Consider the following 21,098-nt stretch of genomic DNA (forward strand, 5'->3'; position numbering starts at 1 on the left):
TTTGAGGGCGAAGACTATGTAGTATGGCAGAGACCAGATCAAAACCAGGGATGCACATGGTAGTCAATGGTGGAGGAGGCGGGGAAAGAAAAATAAAAGGATGAATATAAGGAAGAAAAGGGGAGTGGGGGCATGGGGCACTAACCTACCCAAGGGGAGGGTATTGTTTATATCTCCACAGGGAAAGTGGGACCAGACTTCAACCCAGTGCCGCAAGGTGTGAATGCAACATCCCGGCATGTAGGGAACCAGTGGAGAGGTCTGGGAGGCTGGCCCTAGCACCAAAAATTAAGTGGATTCCTGTCCCTCCCCCGAAAAGAATTTGTTTCAAAGGACGACATTGATTCTGCAGCTCCGGGAGATGGACATAGCTGATCAGAGCACATGGGAGCAGATGAAGGGGGAGGAGGAGAGAGTGGAGCACAGCCTAGCCCACCAGGCCATGAGGATGATGTTCCTGAGTAGAGCAGCCAGTCCACAGAGAGGACAACATGGCTGGCCCCACTATGAGACATGATGCCCCTTAGTGACCAAGGGCGATACAGGGGACAGCACCGGAGACACAATGTGCGAATTGCACCTGACTGATCCCACCACACCGAGGCAAAGCACTAGGGGAGTGCAGCGGAACAGCAAGGGAGTGGAGTGGCAAGGTCCCCAGGGAATGCTGAAAGTGGACTTTGGGGCCAGGGCGTGGTGCCCCAACAGACTGGACTGGAAAACACTCCTAAGGGCCAACAAACAATCCTTGAACTAACTACAAGCTTTTCTTTCATGAAGTGTTTTGTTCTTTGTCAGTGGTTTGTTGTTGTTTTGTTGTCTGGTTGTATACTGTTGCTTTGTTTTCCTCTGTCTTGTTTTCGTGCATGTTACTGTCTCCACAGGTCTGTCTAAATAAGACAGCTGGATGAACTATCTGGAGGAAAAACAACGGGACTGACAGTTCCGGGGGGACTTGGGATAGGGGGAGGTGGGGGGGGTTAAGGGAGTGGTGTTAACAAACACAGGGACAAGGGAACAACATGGGACCCAAAATGGTGGTGAGGGGGGCGTAGCAGGTCTGGTAGGGAATGATCAAGGGTAAGGTTAGGCAAAGAAGATGTATAGCTGTAACCCAGGTGGGGACAGAGCATGGTAGTAGGGCAGGAGGAAAGAGCTAGGAGTCAAAGGGCATTTATAGAGGTCTACACAAAGACATGTACATGCAAATATATATATGAGGATGGGGAAATAGAGCTATGTGTCTATATTTACAGGTTCAGTATTAAGGTGGCGGAAGGACCTTGGGAATTCAATGGAGGCTAAATCCAATTTCAAGCTTTCACCGTTTTCATAGCCTCCTGTAAACTAGATGCTCAGAATTTAAACTTTAATACAGCTTCCTCCTCTGATCTTGGATATTATTTACAATCCTTGGATAATACAGAGCTGGTATTCTCCTTCTATGTGGAAACCTCACTTCCAACTTCCCCTCCTTTTCCCCCACTCCCACTACGGTTCCTACGGGTTTTCTCTGTCCTGAATTTCACGTGTGAAAAGCTCTATCTGTACCAATGTGTATACTCTGGTCTAGCCAGATTTGTAAGGTAGAACTGCATCATGGTAGGGGGCAGTAGGGGGGGGGGAGGGAGAGGGCACGCACAACATTCAGGAACTAGAGGAATGATATGAGTTGTGTCAGTGCTACACTGCATCCTGGTTGAATCATCCCTTCCTTGTAACTGTTGTATGGGGGGATGTCCAAATGTCTACAGATGGGCTTTGGGTTTCCACTCTAAGCCCCCTCATTTATATAGATATATTTGTTGTGGAGCTTTGATATTTGATCCTGTTGACATTTCATGATCACACAGGCTGGTGTGGTTCTTCCATGTGGGCTTATTTGCTTCCCTGCTAGATGGCTGCTTGTTTAACTTCAAGCCTTCAAGACCCCAGACACTATCTCTTTTGATAGCCGGGCACCATCAGCTTTCTTCACCACATTTGCTTATGCACACACTTTTCTGCAGCAATCATGTAGGGAAGGTGTGTATCCTGGAATGCCAGTTTAATAGAACAGTTCTTGCACTGAGTAAGTGCTTGAGTGGAGGCCCAATGTCCATCTGCTGCCTTAGTACTAAACCTATAAATATATGCACATAGATCTGTTTCCTTACACTCATATAAATATATTTACATATGTACATTCCAGTCTTTGGACTTCTATAAATATCCGTTGTCACCTAGTTCTTTTCTCTATTTCCTTGTACTTTCCTCTTGTCCCACAATCATGCTCAGCCTTGATTTGGGTTTCAGTAATTTCTCTAGGTTACCTTGTCCTTGCTGAATCCCTACCAGGCCACTCACACCCTCCTTGCTACTGATTTTGGATCACTTATTGCTCCCCCATCTGCTATCTTAATACTTGAACATAAATATATGCACATTGGCCTCTATAACTTTCATTATAAATTAATGTATTACATGTATACATGCCTGTAGCTATACCTCTATAAATAGCTTTTGCTTCCTTTTTTTTTTCCTTCATGTTACTCATCTTGCCTTTTATTTGATCACCTTTGATAGTACGCTAAAAATATCTTTAAAAAAATAAACCATTTTATTGGTGGCTTGTATAGCTCTTATCACAATCCACAATATATCCATTGTGTCAAGCACATTTGTACACATGTTGCTATCATCATTTTCAAAACATTTTCTTTCTACTTGAGCCCTGGCTATCAGCTCATTTCTCCCTCCCTCACCTTCCCTCCCTTATGAACCCTTGATAATTTATAAATTATTATTTTTCATGTCTTTAAACAACTGCTGTCTTCCTTCATTCACACACTTTTCTGTTGTCCTTCCCCCTGGGTGGGGGTTATATGTAGATCACTGTGATCGATTACCCTTTTATTACCACCTTATCCTTACCCTCCTGGAATCGCTACCCTCATTATTGGTCCTGAAGGGGATTCCTACTTCTTTCCTCTATTTCCTTTCACCTTCTGCCTGTCCCACTATCATGCTCACCCTTCACTCGGCTTTCAGTAATTCCTCTTGGATACACTGCACTTGATCAATCCCCACTAAGCCTCCTTGCCATCATTTTTTAGATCTCTTGTTCCTTCATCCCTCAGTTTGTTGGCTTCCCGCCCCATTCCTCTCCCATGTCCCCCCGAGCACTGCTGGTCCCCTTGTTTTCTCCTCAGGATTGTTTGTCCTATCTTATATAGACAAACATAGGGTAACAGAAAACAAAAAAACAAAACAAAACAAAAATGATTGATAGTTTCAGGCCAGACAGTATTCTTTCTGATAGCCGGGTACCATCTGTGCAACCTTATTTTGTAATCAGGATGACAATAATTATCATCAAATACATTTCAACTATGTCTACACAGCTCTAAATCTAATTGTTCCAGATACTTGCTTGGACCTTAGTTTTAAGAACCAAATGTGCAAAAATAGGTACTAATGAAAAACAAAACCATCAAGATACCCATCTTACTGGATTTCTTTTAAACTTTATTTATTTTCTTAATCATTTTATTGGAGGCTTGTACAATCTTTTAAACTTTATATAATCATTGGATTGCTCAAGACAAGTTTTAACTATCTCATTTTCTCTCAAATTGTCCAGAATAGATAGCATATCTAAGAATATCAGACACTATTCACTGCCTCTCATCCCATCTGTCACTTTTTAATTATGTCTCCAGCAGTTAGGCATTTCTTTGGTACCCTTCTCAAATTATTCATGTTCGCCCTCTTCTTTTTCTCTCGTGTCTTTTCCTTTCCTCTCTCTATCTGAAAATATTGCAGCATTTTAATAATTTTACATAGTGCTTCTAATTAATAACAAAATAATACAATCGATTAAAAATATTTATATGAATTTTTAATATTTGCTATTTCTAGGTTTATTAATACCTTATATGATCTTTTTACAACATTGCATTAATAAATTTTTTCAAGAGTTCTCTGTATAGGCTTAATAAAAGACGGAATTGGTTGATGACAGGGGTTTATTGCCATCCATCTTGATTCATCAAGTTTTCTTTAACACTGACTTCTAAGACACAGGTTTTTCTATTTTCCTGCTTGTGTTAGTCTGGGTAGACTAGAGAAACAAATCCAGGAAAACTCATACGTGTGTAAGAAAGAGCTTTATATACAAGAGCGATTTCAGAAAACATCCCTGCCCGGTCCAGATCAAGTCCATAAGTCCGACATTAGCCCACATGAATGATGCCAATGTATAAAGTCCTCTTCAGACTCACAAAACACAGGAAGATCACAGGCCAGTGGATGCAAAGTCTTGTGCACCCAGTGGTGGTAGAAGAATCTCAGCACTGGCAGGGGCCTCCATGTGGCTCCTCCAGTTCTCAGGGCACTATCAGTATAGTGCCATGTGTCTAGTCAATAGAGCATCTATCAGGGAGTGAGTTGAGAGAGAGAGTGTCTCCCACCTCTAAGAAGGAAATATAGGACTTCCCAGAATCTTCAGGGGAAGGCTATGACCTGATTGACAGACTAGACTCCACCCCTTCACTCTTAGTCCTCTCAAGTCCAAATTGACACCAGATTATGTCATTAACACACTGATCATGTGTCTTCTTCTTGTAGTGACCCCAATAGTTAATCTTTAATTGCCAATTTTTCTTTCTGTTTGTTCACTCCCTTAAAGGCATGACCTACTAGCATGTTCTCAATTATCTCTATATAGATAACTTCCAAATAATCATTTTAATCCTAGTTCTCTCAACAACCCATTAAACAAACACTTCAGTAGTCTCCCAGTACCCCAATCAAATATCTCCGTAATTAAATCATCTTTCCATGTAAATTCCTACTGCTTCCTTCTCAGACTTCTCAATCTCGTTCAGTTCCTTAGACGCCTCTTCCAGTAGCTAACCAGACCACAGAAACCTTCTCTGTACTTAATCTCACGTGTATCCCTTCTTTTCTATTTCCGTATCCAGCATTCTAGCAGATCATAATGTTCTTTTTTTAAATTTAAATCCCTCTTGCTCATTCTACTTTAACCCATTCATTCTATCTTCTAAAATAGCCTTCTGCAAACAAGATTTGATAGTCTTTTCTATTTAAACATATGATGTTGCTTTTTTTTTTTTCTCTAGGTACAGTGTACTTTCTTGATGGTGCATAACAAGGTCAGGCTCTCTAAGCCCCTCCCCTTCCTTCAGGGGGTTCCGATGTTATATTCTCAGTATGTTAAGGGATTGAATTGGGGGCAAAGACTCCCCAGCAACTGAGAGCCTCTCTTCCTCTAGTGCTGTTGCTGGGGCTGCTGGTCCAGGGGGCTCTTACTCGTTGGAGGCCATGTGGACCATGAGGTCCACCACCCTGTTGCTGTAGCAAAATTCATTGTAATACCAGGAAATGAGTTTGACAAAGCGGTCGTTGAGGGCAATGCCAGCCCCAGCATCAAAGGTGGAAGAGTGGGGGTCACTGTTGAAATCACAGGAGACAACCTGGTCCTCGGTGTAGCCCAGGATGCCCTTTAGGGGACCATCGGACGCCTGCTTCACCACCTTCTTGATGTCATCGTACTTGGCAGCTTTCTCCAGACGGCAGGTGAGATCCACAACGGACACATTGGGGATGAGGACACGGAAGGCCATGCCAGTCAGTTTCCCATTCAGCTCCGGGATGACCTTGCCCACAGCCTTGGCAGCGCCAGTAGATGCAGGGATGATGTTCTGGGCAGCCCCACAGCCATCGCACCAGAGTTTCCCACGGTCTTTTGGGTGGCAGTGATGGCGTGGACTGTGGTCATGAGTCCTTCCACGATGCCAAAATTGTCCTGGATGACCTGGGCCAGGGGGGCTAAGCAGTTGGTGGTGCAGGAGGCATTGCTGACAATCTTGAGGGAGTTGTCGTACTTCTCGTGGTTCACGCCCATCACAAACATGGGGGCATCAGCAGAAGGGGCAGAGATGATCAGCCTCTTGGCACCACCCTTCAAGTGAGCCCCGGCCTTCTCCATGGTGGTGAAGACACCAGTGGACTCCACGACATACTCGGCATCGGCCTCGCCCCACTTGATGTTGGCGGGATCTCGCTCCTTGAAGATGGAGATGGCCTTCCCATTGACAACAAGCTTCCCATTCTCAGCCTTGACGGTGCCCTTGAACTTGCCGTGGGTGGAATCATACTGGAACATGTAGTTCATATAGACCATGTAGACCATGTAGTTCAGATCAATGAAGGGGTCATTGATGGCAACAATATCCACTTTGCCAGAAATGAAAGAAGCCCTGGTGACCATGCGCCCAATGTGGCCGAATCCGTTCACTCCGACCTTCACCATCGTGTCTCGGGGATGCAGCTGGGATTGCACGGGAATGGGAGAGGCGGCTGTCTGTTGCACGAGGAGGAGCAGAGAGCCATGATGTTGCTTTTTATCAGATCAAAAGCAACAGTTGTCCTTTGAATGCAGTAGTTATTAAAAAATGTTGTGGATGACAGGGTAGCAAAATCAATGAAAGCATTATTTTAGTTAGATATACCCCTAAACCAAAACCTGAATTCAAATAATAAAAAAAAGAGGCTGAGGTTCAATTTCCAATAATAGAATCCTTTTTATATTACTGCAATTGCTATTTTCAGAAAAACAACTCAGTTCCAATTAATAGAAAACACACTATTCTTCCAATTAACTAAAAATTCATTTCTAAATAATAACTAGTTTAACTGTGATTAGTCTAAGCAATTTACTTCATTACATTTTAGAATTATAACCTTTTTGCTCTTATTTTTTTTCTTTAAAGAAAATGAATTCAACCCCACGATTAATCTCTGGCCTACGAGTTGGAAACTTGATGGCAATAAGAGTTTGGTTTTTTGAGTTAATTAAATAAAATTTTAAAAATTTAATTAAATAGCTCTATTTCACAAATCTGTCTAATGTTAGTTCACTTAACCCCTCCCCTTTTCCCATCAGTTAGAGTCAATATATGTCAAGTGACTTTGTAGACTACAGAAATTCAATCCATATTGGTACTTTTTACAAGTTTTTATATGGTGATACACTTGTCTGATGCCATCAATCATTTGATTTCTGAATTGATATAATTCTCACAAGAGGAAACAAAGCAATAAACTTTCACTATTTTAAGTACACCTCAAACAAATAATTACATTAAATGAGTGTTCTTTCATCTAAAACAGAGGAGGAGGGAGGAGGGAACGGGAAAGAGAAGGAACAAAGGAAGGAGAGAGTAATCCACATAGATAGCTATTGCTCTGAATTCACTACTGGATCATTTAGGAACTGTCCAAAGCGTTCCTAGTCGCAATGCTCAGAAGGTACAGAAAGAAAAATAGTGACTACAGGTGCAACGATTGTTCCTCTTTGTCCAAAGCAAAGAAGAGTGAAGACAATCAAAGATTCATGGAAATTTAGTCCAAAAGCCTAAGGGACAAGGTAAATCTTAGTCTTTGCGACCCTAGGATCAGAAGAACTAGATGGCGCAGTTACCACTGCCAACTGTTCTGAAAGGAATCCCCACAAGGAGTCCTGGATAGAGTGGGAGGAAAACTGTGGAATTTAATTAGTAAAAAAGGACTGACTCCTTGGTCTGACAGAGCTGGTGAAGTGCCAGCAACTGTCCCTTTCCTTGCCCTTTGAGCCTGAAAGAGACTCAGTACTGTCACTTAACTTTATGCCAAATAACAGACAAGTCTTCAAGCTGAATAATCGTACCAGGTTGGTAAGCATTCTTTAAAACTATCAACCTTTCAAGAGCAAAAACTAGCCTTTGCCCATGGACAAAGCTCACAAAGCATAATGAACACTAAAGAAAGATTAATGGACACAGTAAATAGAGAAGAAATGGGACATGTGCTCTTACATTGTGGAGGTAGCAATCGGTCTCATAAAACAAAATATGAAATGCTGAATGAAAAACCAATTTGCTCTGTAAACAATGCAAATCATAAAAAAGCTTAAAAAGTGAATATAGTAGTCCCCCTATACCCACAGGGAATATAATATGTTCCAAGGTGTCAATGGGTATCTGAAATTGTGTATAGATGTTGATGGTGTTATTAGGTATTATCAAGTTTGTTCTGGCTCAGGGCAATCCAAATGAAACACTGCCTAATCATCTTGTGCCTATAGTTGCAGCCACTGTGTCGATTCATCTTGTTAAGGGTCATCTTATTTTTGCTGAGCCTCTACTTTACAAAGCATGATGTCCTCCTTCTCTGGGGACTGGTCCTTCCTGTTAACATGTTTGAAGTATGTGAAAGAATCTCACCATTCTTGCTTCTAAGAAACATTCTAGCTGAACTTCTTCCAAGATAGATTGGTGTGTTCTTTTTGCAGTATGTGCTACTACACATTATTCTTTACCAACAACACAATTCAGAAGCATCATTTCTTCTTCAGTCACCTTTTTACTGTCCAGTTTTCGCATGCACGAGGTAATTGACAAGGCAATTGACATCACCTGAGTTTGGGTCAGGTGCACTTTAATCCTCAAAGTAACTTATTTGTCCGATGCAAACCAATGTCATTTAATTTTTTGACTGGTGAGGTCATGGTCATTGATTATGGATGCAAGTAAATCAAAACCCCGATAATTTCAATATGTTTTCTATTTGTCACAATGCTACTTACTAGTCCAGTTGTGAAGATGTTTGCTTATTTTTTATGATGAGGTGTTATTCATAAGGAACCATAGTGGCATAGTGGGTTAAGCATAGGGCTGAACCAACCAACCGGTTCCATGGGAGAAAGATGAACCTGTCTGCATCCATAAAGACTGACAACCTCAGAAACTCTATGGACTAGTTCTGCACTGTTCTACGGGTTTGAAATTTACTTGATGGCAGGCTTTTAAACTCTAGTCTTTGATCAAAGTAAGCCCTCTTCTCTAAGGGGCTGGCCCCAATCCCAACTATGTGGACATTCAGTCTCCCCAGAAGAATGCACTGATGCTACAGATCAGGGAGAGGGGTGTATCTGATCAGAGCATACAGGAGCAAATGAAGAGGAAGAGAGAGTGGAGCACATCCTGGTCCACCAAGCCCTGAGGACAATATTCCTGCTCAGAGCAGCCAATGCACAGAGAGGACCATAGGGCCTCCCCCACCATGATGCATGATGTTCCTTACTGGCGCTACAGAGGACAGCACTGAAGATACAGCGTGGGAATTGTCCCCAATCTGACCTCATCACACTGGGGTGAAACACTAAGGGTATGCAATAGAGCAGTAAGGAGAGCAAAGCAATGAACTCAATGAGTGATAGAAAAAATAGACTTTGGGACCAGTGCCTTGGTTTTTGTTTTGCTCTGTCCTCTTTTTTGTGCTTATTATTGTCTCTGGATGTCTATCTAGATAAAATAGGTGGGATAAACAATCCAGAGGATAAAACAAAAGAACAACAGTTCTGGGGGCACATGGGAAAGGGGGAGGTAGGGGAAAGGAAGAGGGTGTCAACCAACCCAGGGACAAGGGAACAACAATTGATCTGAAATTGATGGCGAGGAGGGTATAGGGTGCCTGGTGTGGCTTGATCAAGGGCAATGTAACCGAGAAGAATTACTGAAGGCTGAACATAATAGTGGGACAAGAGGTCCTGCCCCTCCCCCGAAAAGAACTTGTTCCAAAGGACGACATTGACCCTGCAGCTATGGGAGATGGACATATTTGATCAGAGCACACGGGAGCAGATGAAGGGGCAGGAGGAGAGAGTGGAGCACAGCCTGGCCCACCAGGCCGTGATGATGATGTTCCTGAGTAGAGCAGCCAGTCCACAGAGAGAACAACATGGCTGGCCCTACTATGAGACATGATGCCCCTCAGTGACGAAGGGCGATACAGGGGACAGCACCGGAGACACAGTGTGGGAATTGCACCTGACCTGATCCCACCACACCGAGGCAAATCACTGGGGGAGTGCAGCGGAACAGCAAGGGAATGGAGTGGCAAGGTCCCCAGGGAATGCTGAAAGTGGACTTTGGGGCCAGGGCGTGGTGCCCCAACAGACTGGACTGGAAAACGCTCCTAAGGGCCAGCAAACGATCCCTGAACTAACTACAAGCTTTTCTCTTGTGAACTGTTTTGTTCTGTTCTTTTTCAGTGGTTTGTTTTGGTTGTTTTGTTGTCTGGTTGTATACTGTTGCTTTGTGTTCCTCTGTCTAGTTTTCGTGCATGTTAGTGTCTCCACAGGTCTGTCTGAATAGGACAGGCTGGATGAACTATCTGGATGAAAAACAACGGGACCGAAAGTTCCGGGGGGACTTGGGGTGGGGGGTAGGGAGGGGGTAAGGAAGTGGTGTTAACAAACCCAGGGACAAGGGAAAAACATGGGACCCCAAAGGGTAGAGAAGGGGGAGTGGCAGGCCTGGTGGGAAATGATCAAGGGTAAGGTTGCTTAGAGAAGAGGTATACCCTAGCCCAGGTGGCGATGAAGCATGGTAGTAGGGCAGGAGGAAGGTCAAGGGAGATGGAGGAAAGAGCCAGGAGTCAAAGGGAATTCATGGAGGTCTAGACAAAGACATGTACATGCAAATATATATAGGAGGTTGGGGAAATAGATCTTTGTGTCGATATTTATAGGTCAAGTATTAAGGTAGCGGAAGGACCTTGGGCCTCTACTCAAACACTCCCTCTATGCATGAATACCTTCTTTTATTAAATTGGAACTCTATGATGCTCACTCTCCCGACACAACGGCTGGAGCCAAAGTGGGTGAACAAGTAAATGTGGTGAAGAAAGCTGATGGTGCCCGGCTATCAAAAGAGATAGTGACTGGGGTCTTAAAGGCTTGAAGATAAACAAGCGGCCATCTAGCTCAGAAGCAACAAAGTCCACATGGAAGAACACACCAGCCTGTGTGATCGAGTGGTCCCAAAGGGATCAGTTACCAGGCATCAAAGAACAAAAAATCATATCATTGACTGCACACCTCCATGATAGGATCGCTGAAGACAAATGGGTGCACAAGCAAATGTGGTGAAGAAAGCTGATGGTGCCCGGCTATCAAAAGAGATAGTGTCTGGGGTCTTAAAGGCTTGAAGGTGAACAAGCGGCCACCTCGCTCAGAAACAAATAAGCCCACATGGAAGAAGCACACCGGCCAGTGCGATCACGAGGTGCCCAAGGGACCAGATATAAGGCATCATGCAAAAAAAAAAAAGATATAAGTGTGTGTATGTATGTGTATATATGTGTATATGTATATATGTATGTGTATATATATATTATATTAAATGAAGGGGGAAGTGCAGAGTGGAGACCCAAGGCCCAAGTGTCGGCCAATGGAGATCCCCTCATAGAGGGGCTTAGGAGAGGAGATGGGTTAATTAGGGTGTGAGGTAGTATCGATGAAGAACACAGCTCTCCCCCAGATCCTGGATGCTTCCTCCCCCCAACTACCATGATCCGAATTCTACCTTGCAGGGCTGGATAGGACTGAGGCTGTACACTGGTACATATGAGGGTTGGAGGTACAAGGAATCCAGGGTGGATGATACCTTCAGGACCAAGGGTGTGAGGGACGATGCTGGGAGAGTGGAGGGTGAGTGGGTTGGAAAGGGGGAACTGATTACAAGGAGCCACATGTGACCTCTTCCCTGGGAGAGGGACAGCAGAGAAGGGGGGAAGGGAGACCCCGGATAGGGCAAGATATGACAAAATAACGAGGTATAAATTACCAAGGGCATACGAGGGAGGGGGGAATGGGGAGGGAGGGGGGGAAAAAAAAAGAGGACCTGATGCAAGGGGCTTAAGTGGAGAGCAAATGCCTTGAGAATGATTGGGGCAGGGAAAGTATGGATGTGCTTTATACAATTGATGTATGTATATGTATGGATTGTGGTAAGAGTTGTTTGAGTCCCTAATAAAATGTAAAAGAAGAAAAGAGAAAAAAAAATGATTAGGGCAAAGACTGTACAGATGTGCTTTATACAATTGATGTATGTATATGTATGAACTGTGAAAAGAATTGTATCAGCCCCAATAAATTGTTAAAAAAATAAAATTAAATTAAAAAAAAGGGAAAAAAAATAGTGGGACAAGAGGAAACTAAAAGGAAATAGAGGAAATAACTAGGAGGTAAAAAACATTTATAGGTCTAAATATAGGCATATACATATATAAATATTTTATATATAATGAAAGGGAAATAGATTTATGTACATATATTTTTATATGTTAAGTATTGAGGTAGCAGACAGACATTGGGCATCTACTCAAGTACTCCCTCAACACAAGAACACTTTGTTCTAATAACCTGGCATTCTGTGATACTCCCCTTCCTGACATTATCACTGAAGACAAAATGGGTTCATAAGCAAATGTAGTGAAGAAAGCTAATGATACCTGGCTATCAAAGATATAGTGCCTGAGGTCTTAAAGGCTTGAAGATAAACAAGCGGCCATCTAGCTGAGAAGCAACAAAGTCTACAGGGAAGAAGCATAACAGCCTGTGTAATCATAAGGCGTTGATGGGATCAGATATCAGGCATCCAAGACCCCGAGCAAAAAAGCATATCAATGTGAATGAGGGGGAGAATGCAAGGTGGAGACCCAAAGCCCATCTGTAGACAACTGAACATCCCCTTACAGAAGGGTCACAAGGAAGAGATGAGCTAGTCAAGGTGCAGTATAGCACCGATGAAACATACAACTTTCTTCTAGTTCTTTCATGCTTCCTGCCCGCCCCACTCTCACGAACCCAATTCTCCCTTACAAACCCAGCTAGAGCAGAGCATGTACACAGGTACAGATAGGAACTGGAAACACAGGGAATCCAGGACAGATAACCCCTCAGGCCCAATAATGAGAGTAGCGATACCAGGAGGATAAGGGGAAGGCCGGGGAAAAAGGGAGAACTGATCACAATGATCGATCTATAATCCCCTCCCCGGGGGCCGGATAACAGAAAAGTGAGTGAAGGGAGACAGGGGTTGGTGTAAGGCATGGAAAAAAATTATAAATTATCAAGGGTTCATGAGGGAGAAGGGTGGGGGTGGAGGAAAGAGCTGATACCATGGGCTGAAGTAGAAAGAAAATGTTTTGAAAATGATGATGGCAATATATGTACAAATGTATCTGACACAACGGATGTATGTATGGATTGTGATAAGAGCTGTATGAGCCCCCAATAAAATTATTTTTTTAATGTCCTCTTCACTTTAAGTAACAAGGTTGTGCAAATCAAAGATGTGCTTATGGTAGATAGTGAGTCGATCTTGATGCTGTGGTTTTCTTCAAATAGTCTATATTAGAGCTCAAGTTCTGAGCACCTCATTTGCAGGCGGCTATCCCTGGTGGTTGGTCTGCAATCGGGAAGGCTCATAGTTCAGTACCACCAGCCACTCCTTGAGAGAAAGAAAGGGTTTTCTACTCCTGTAAACAGTTACGGTCTCTGAAACTCACAGGGACAGTTCTACTCTATCCTACAGGGTTGTTTCAAGAGTTGGCAACAACTCAAAGGCAATGAGAAATTAATGACAGTGAAAATCTAAAATCCATTTGCAGGGTCCCCATGTAGATTAGCCTCCTTTGAATTCTATTAACCAAGGATGTAGATAAATTTTGCCTTCCGGCAGAGTGCATTGGAAAATGGATTACATCCACCATTCTCCAGCCAGTCCAGGGAGGGGCAGTCTCTTAGGGGATTGCCTGGATATGTCCCTGATGGACAGTACTGAGGGGTTCCCATATCCTGAGTCATAACCAGTAGTCCTTCCCTATCAGGGTTGGAAGGCCCTGGACCAATCTTATAAGCTCTTGTATCTAATATAATGTATATGTCTCAATCATGTCCTGTTCCCACTTCTGTAGTCACACTTTTATCTATGATGTATTGATCTACGACCCACCATGAATTTGTGACAGTTCCAAGCCTTATTTAACTTGCGTCCTGACTGTAAATCCCCAGGAGCCATTATGACTTCATTCTTGTCACTTCCCTCATCCACATGTGTCTTGTGTCTTTGAGCTGTCTTTGTCTCTTTTAAAATTTACTAAGTGTCCTTAAATTATATTTAAGATTAGAGTCTCTTTTGTACCCTAAAACAAGCCCCATTTCTCAGATTATTTATTCATCCAGCATGTAAATTTTATAGTATGCTTGGTGAAAAGATACATCGTTGGTGTGCACCATTCCTGATTTTAAACTTTTTAGGTTCTGTTCAACGACTGTCTTTTGGTCTTTTAAACAATTGTCCTGGTCTATGTACAGATTTCACTTGAGCAAGTTCTGGAATTCCAATTCTTTGCAATATTATCCATTATTTGTTATTATCCACATGTTGAGTGCCTTTACAAAGTCAATAAACACAGGTAAATAACTCTCTGATATTGTCCATTTTCAGCCAAGATCCATTTGAAACAGCAATGATACCCCTCATTCTTCTGAATTGTTTCAATTTTGAACAGTTGATACACTACTGCCTTATTTTGGAATTATCTTCATCAAAACTTTACTTGCATGTGATATCAATGATATTGTTCATTAATGTCTGCATTCTGTTGGATAGTCTTTCTTTGGAATGGGCTGAGATGGATCTCTTCTACTTGGTTCGCCAGTTAGCTTTCCAATTTCTTTTTTATATAGATGAGTGAGGCTTTCAGTGTTTTATTTCAACAATTCTTGGAGCCTTGCTTTTAACTAATGCCTTCAGTGTAGCTTGGACTTCCTTCCTTCCATCGTTCTTGATCATATGCTACCTCCTGAAATGGTTGAACACAGATATTTTTAATAGGTCATTCTTTTAGGTGCAGTGGTTCTCTGTACTCCTTCCATCTTCTTTTGATTCTTCCTGCACTGTGATATATATCTACCTTATCCACAGAATTGTCCGATTTTGTAACTCAATGCTGGAATTTTTTCTTTAGTTCTTTCACCTTAAGAAATGCCCAGCATGTTTTTCCAGTTTAGTTTTAAACTCCAAGCCTTTTCACATTTCATTAACATATTTTACTGTCTGCCTGAGCCATACTTTGAAATTCTCTGTTCAGTTTGTTACTTGTTTATTCCTTTTGCTTTGGCTACTCGATGCTCAAAGGCAAGTTTCAGTCTCTTCTGTCATTCATTCTGTTACTTACCTTCTTCCCTGTATTCTAATAACCTATTTCCCCACACAATGATGCCTTTAAAGTCATCTCAAAACTCATCTGCTCTTCAATGGGTTAAATCGATTCTTGAGATGATTTCTAAATTCATGTGGAATATATTCATGGTTGTGCTTTGATTCTTGAAGACTTGTTGAAATATGGCATTTCCAATATATGTCATTGGTCTTGCTAATTTCTATCGTGATCTCCAGTCTTGTTTCTCTACCAAGGCCATATTTTCCAAATATTCTTCTTCTTGTTTTCCAACTTTTGCACCCAAATCCTTAGTAATTAATTATAAATACATCTTGATTACATGTTTGATCATTTCAGACCATAGAAGTTGGTAAAAATGTCAAATTTATTTATCTTTGGCAGTAGTAAATGGTACAAAAATTTGAAAAACAATGGTATTAATTAGTGGCAGATAGAAGCAGATGGATATTATCAATGAAAGCATGCACTTAGGATAGATCTTGAAATGTTCTTTCTGTCATTCCATTTCAACTTGTCAATCCTGGCATAATAGTTCATATAACTGTCCAATTCAAAATGGCTAATACCAGTTCATCTCAACTTACTAATGCTCTTTAAATGTTTCTTTTCCGACAAATTCTGATTTTCTAAGATTCATAATTCTTACATTCCACATGCTGATTACTAATGGATGTTTGCAGCTGTTTCTTCTCATTTTGGAGTTGCGCTGTATCAGCAAATGAAGGTCCTGAAAGCTTTACTTAATTCGCATCACTAAGGTCAACTATAACTTTGATGAGGTCACTGTTTCCCAATCCTATTTTGAGTGCCTTCCAACCGAAGAGGCTAATCTTCTGGTACTATATAAGAGTTCTGTTGCTATTCATAAAGTTTTCACTAGTTAATTCTTTAAAAGGTCCTTCTTCCCAGTCTATCTTGGTCTCAGACACACTGCCATCAAGTTGATGCTGATTCATACACTGTAACTGTAAACAGGAGTAAAAAGCCTCACTTTCACCTGATTTCAAACTGTGGACTTTGCAGATTGCAAACTAACACCTAACCACGATGTCAGGGTTCCTCCTTGTCTTGGTCTGGAAGTCCATCAAAGACCCTACTGGTATTCCTAACCCTGATGGCACAGCTTCAGCATAACAGCAACGTGTAATCAATCACAAAATGACAGGACAAGCTGTCATCACAGATAGTAGCGAATCTTATACATAAACCATATTTTTCTCAATACATCCATATCTATGATAGTAGTTTAATTTAAATCATGTGCACTGAGACATTAACAATAACTAATAATGAAAGAAAATAGTTAAAATAATATTGTTACAAATGTTATGTAATAAACTGAGGTGAATGATGCATTTATTTGATGTAGTGTCCAGCTACTATTTTTAGACTGCAGTTGACTGGGATTACCTGAAACTTCGGCAAGCAAAACAACAGATGAGGGGGTACTTTTACACCAGCACTATCTAAGACCAAACTAAGCAGTTAAATAAGCTACAGATAAGTAATTAAACTCCACTTGACAGAAATGTGGAATCCTTTAAAAATGTTTCCTGAGTCACATCTTTTTGCTAATATTATCTATGAACACTAGATGGCAATGAACTAAAGGTTTAAATGAAAGCAAGAAAACACAAGTTATTTAATATAGGTAGGAAAAATACAACTTTCACCTCAAAACATGCATCAACGTTTGACACTCATTTGTTTACCTGGGAAAAGGTCTGTGCATCTCATGAATGTCTCCCAGTAGATCAGTCCAAGTGCATACATGTCTACTTGCTTCAAAGCTGACTCACAGTCCCTTAGGTTCACAGCTCCTTCTAGCACTTCTGGGGCCATATATCGGATGGTGCCAACCTGATAAATTAGAATGATATTTGTAAGTAACAGAATACAGCATATGCTAAAGGACAGTTTTATGTAAATTCTAATTATGTCAATAATGTGATTTGATTCTAAGTATGTATGTCTCAAACTGAAATCTGAAAGGTCAGTACTTTGAAACCATCAGCCACTCCCTGGTAGAAAGATAAGGGTCTCTGCGCCAATAAGTTACAGTCTCAGAGCCTATGTCATATAGGGTTATGAGTCAGCATCGCTCAATGGTAGTGAATATGGTTTTTAGTTTTATGTATGCCTCTATTCCTGTATGTGATTTTTCACCTGAATAAACTGCAATAAATCCATACTACTGAGTACTATTCATCCTTCATAAAGAATGAACTAGCTCTCCCGTATGAATTAATATATCAGCACAGTAAAATCTGTAAGATAACAATATCCCCAAACCAAACCCACTGCCATGGAGTTAATTCTGACTCATGGCGACTCTGTAAGGCGTTTCTGTAGCTTTTTAAATCCTTACGGGAGCACAGTGGTTTGATCTGCCGGCCATTTAGTTAGCCACCAATATTTATCCAATTGCACCATCTTAAATTTGTAAAATTCCAAAACAATATGGGTGTTTAGTATTTTTTAAAAACTCACAAAAGTACATTTGTATATAAATAGACACATCTACATGAATGTAGAGGAAAAAGGACAGGAATAATAAGGTCTGCCATTTTCACTGTAATTATTTCTAGGGAGGGCATTTGAAAAGAAGTTTACTTTACGGTAGGTATCACAAACTTTCATGAGAATCTGTCCATGTATCACTTGTATAATTAAAGACACAAAATATTAAATGTGCTTATTTGATAGTTATGAATAAAGATAAATCATACGATATTTGTGTTAAAGGCCTTAAAAATCATAAGACTAAAAGTGACCATAATGTTTAAGGTTCTAGGATATAGACTAACTTTTTTCAAACTAGGGTTTGTCAATGGCAACATGACCAACATTCTCAATGATAATTCTTTGTATGGGGGCTATTATATGCATTATATAATATTTAGCGAACTTCGCTAGAAGCCAGTAGCATCCTCCCCTCCCCAGTTGGGATTTACAAAAAAAGTCTCTAGACATTATCAAATATTCTCTGAGGTACAAGGTCACCCTTGGCTAAGAACAGTTAGTTTAAAAAAAAATAGTACAGTGTATTTCTGTGTTATCAATCTGTAGGCTTAAGTTCCTAATCAAGTTTACTTAAATATCATGACGTTTTCAACAGTGTCCACTGCTGGCTTGGCATCTGGAAATGACCTTATGTTCCTAAACGTTAGGCACAGGTATAATGAAGTGTGCTCCCAACCTCTCTCTCAAGAGTTTAGAGTCGGCAAACTCAAAGGCTTCTCCAGACTACTTTCAGCAGAGGGGATTTGTAAGGGATGCTTAATAAGGACTCACACACACTCAGGTAGTTACGACTGTGACTCATTTATATTCACTGCCATAAACTGAGAAGTTAATAGTACAACAACAGGCTAAATCACACATTATATTCACCTATATTTGCAGACATTCATAAAGGACATTATGTCAACCAAAGGCTGATTATCTCTAAACTCAAACCTAATACACTTTTGCCCTTGCTTCAAAAATCAATTTCTATTTAATTTATGGGTACTGAACTGAACATGTAAAATGATGAAATAACAAATGTTTTGTTAGATGAGTCCTTACCAAAAATAAGAAAACAATATGTTAGTTCATATAAATTTCTTTCTAATGCTTGCGAATTAAGTTGGGATGGGATTATTCCCTAAATGAACTGATAAATTGAACACCCACCTCACTTATGGCTGCATTATCTTCTTCCCCCGGGCGTACAAGTCTGTTTCCAGTTAGCCTCATTGACAACCCAAAGTCACTAATAACACAGGTTCCATCATTCTTCACTAAGACATTTCTGCTGTTTAAATCTCGATGAGAAATTGCAGGTTTGTAATGATCTGGGGAGACAATTAAAAAATTATTAATATTTACACAGCTAATTTTGTTGTATGGTATATCTTGGATATGAGCATGGAGATATTATGGAAAATATTACTATAGCGGTTCTCAACCTTCCTGATGCTGCGGCCCTTTAATACAGTTCCTCATGTTGTGGTGACTCCCAACCATAAAATTATTTTTGTTGCTACTTCATCACTGTAAATTTTGCTACTGTTATGAATCGGGCGACCCCTGTGAAAGGGTCATTCAACCCCCAAAGGGGTTGCGACCCACAGGTTAAGAACTGCTACAGAAGGAATTTTGGCCCATCAATTTTCAAATATCAAAGAAGGAAAAAAGTAATCAAAATTTAAAATCATCATCATTTTCTATTATTTTACAATATAAGGCTTCTTGTGTGTATGGTTAAGTAGTTATCAAATAACTTCTTTTGTATCTAATAATCAACCTGCTGCTATTTCTAGTCCTAACATACATTGAGATTTTCTCCTCATTTCTAGGGTAGCAAAAGAAGCAAAAATGAAAAAATATTGAGCATAAACAACAACATAAAAAAAAACAACTTGTATAAACTAAGTACTAATGAAAACCTGAAGTGCCTCCAAGATTTGATAGAAATGTTATGCCGTTCTTCAGTGTTACTAGTGCTAATGCACACTGGTGTTATACATCCCAGTCAGCCCTGAGGGTTAGCCCTGTCTCTAAGGCCACTTCAATTCTTCAAATCTAACGGAAAGTCTCTTTATAATGGACAGGGAGGACAAGTGGAGGAGCTAGTGTCTTCTAAGAGCAGGATACAAAAACCTGTTTTCTGACTTTTTTTTTTTTTTACATCTCTATGTATTATCACTAAACTACATAATCCTTGAAGGTAGAGAGAGAACTCATGTTTTACCTAAAATTTAAAAACTTGGCAGAGTAGATATATAATAAATGTTTGTTGACAGAATAAATCTAATCTAAACCCTTTATTTAAAATGCTACACATTATTTTCTCCCACCTTTAAGAAAAATTTTTATAAGGCCACGTATAAAAGCAAATCCATAGTTCTAGAAGGAAAAAAACCTTTATAGGACAGTTTTTAAAATTCCTATGTACACTGAGAAATAGGCAATCAGACCAAAGTCAAGGATAAATTTAATGAATATTTGTATTTACATACAAACAGGCTCAGTGCTGATTCCAGTTCATACATGCATGGGTATATTCCAAACAAATATACTTAGTAACAAAACTCTAATCAGCAAAGCTTTACAGCAAATTTACAGGAAAGCTGCCCCAAATAAAACAACAACTTTAAGATGTATCTAGAGTTTTAAGAAAGTCTGAGAAGATTTCAAAAATGAATTCAAGGCAGAGAGGTCTCGCTTAAAAATTTATGGCAACTGTTTTTGGGAATTCAAATTCCAAGAAGACAATGGTCACGGGAGATTGTTTTATGGAAAACAAAGACCGAATTGCTAAGAAAAAGGTCAGGTCAGTTGCACCGAGGGGATTTCTTCCCCATCACACTGCACCTGCTCATTCTTTTGTGGGCAGAAGAGCTGAGCCACGAGAAGTGCTGAGAAACCTTAGCCATCACCCTACAGCCCTGATTCGCTCCTTGACACTACTTCCCCTCAAAACGTAAAACATTGAAAAGGAAGGTGATGTGCATCCCTTGAGCATGTCAGAACTGCCGTTTTGACATGGTGTGAATCAAAGATGTCAGACTCCTTTGGGGAAAGGGTCAAGAGACAGAAAAACTGCCTTCAGAAGTGTATAAACCTATACAGAGGATATGTTGAGAAATAAAATCTTCACATTTTGATATTCTGATTTACTAAAGGTTTCTATGATTTTATAGCATTACTTTTTAAAAATTTTCCTTCATATGTGGTATCATCTATAACTGATATTTATATAGGAAAATGTGAGGCTTTGGAAAATGTTTATGTAAATGTTTATACATGAAGAAAACTCTTTAAATGAAAAGATCTCACACTTTACAGAAAACAGGCCAATGAGGAGAAGGTCAGTGAGTTGCTGAGGCAGGCAGAGGGGAGCAAGGCTTTACACTTCCTGCTACTATTTTAAGAGAAAAAGAAAAGAAGAAAGAAAAGAGACACTGCACAGGTAACGCTCAAGACACTAACCTTGGGGCTGTCACAGTGTAAAGGAAAGCACTCACTGCTCT

At 40.5% G+C, this 21,098-nt stretch overlaps 1 protein-coding gene across 1 annotated transcript in view; it reads right to left on the reverse strand.

Annotated features, from left to right (window-relative positions):
• BMPR2 (bone morphogenetic protein receptor type 2) overlaps positions 1-21,098 on the reverse strand; it is a 156,029-nt gene that overhangs the window by 26,623 nt on the left and 108,308 nt on the right. Inside the window, exons 8-9 of the mRNA XM_075529307.1 lie at positions 18,757-18,917; positions 16,791-16,938 (exon numbers count right to left, since the gene is read on the reverse strand). Coding sequence (XP_075385422.1) covers positions 16,791-16,938; positions 18,757-18,917 — 309 coding nt within the window. The remainder of the gene's footprint in view (positions 1-16,790; positions 16,939-18,756; positions 18,918-21,098) is intronic.

This window comes from Tenrec ecaudatus, chromosome 13 (genome assembly GCF_050624435.1).
Source record: "Tenrec ecaudatus isolate mTenEca1 chromosome 13, mTenEca1.hap1, whole genome shotgun sequence".
Taxonomy (NCBI): domain Eukaryota; kingdom Metazoa; phylum Chordata; class Mammalia; order Afrosoricida; family Tenrecidae; genus Tenrec; species Tenrec ecaudatus.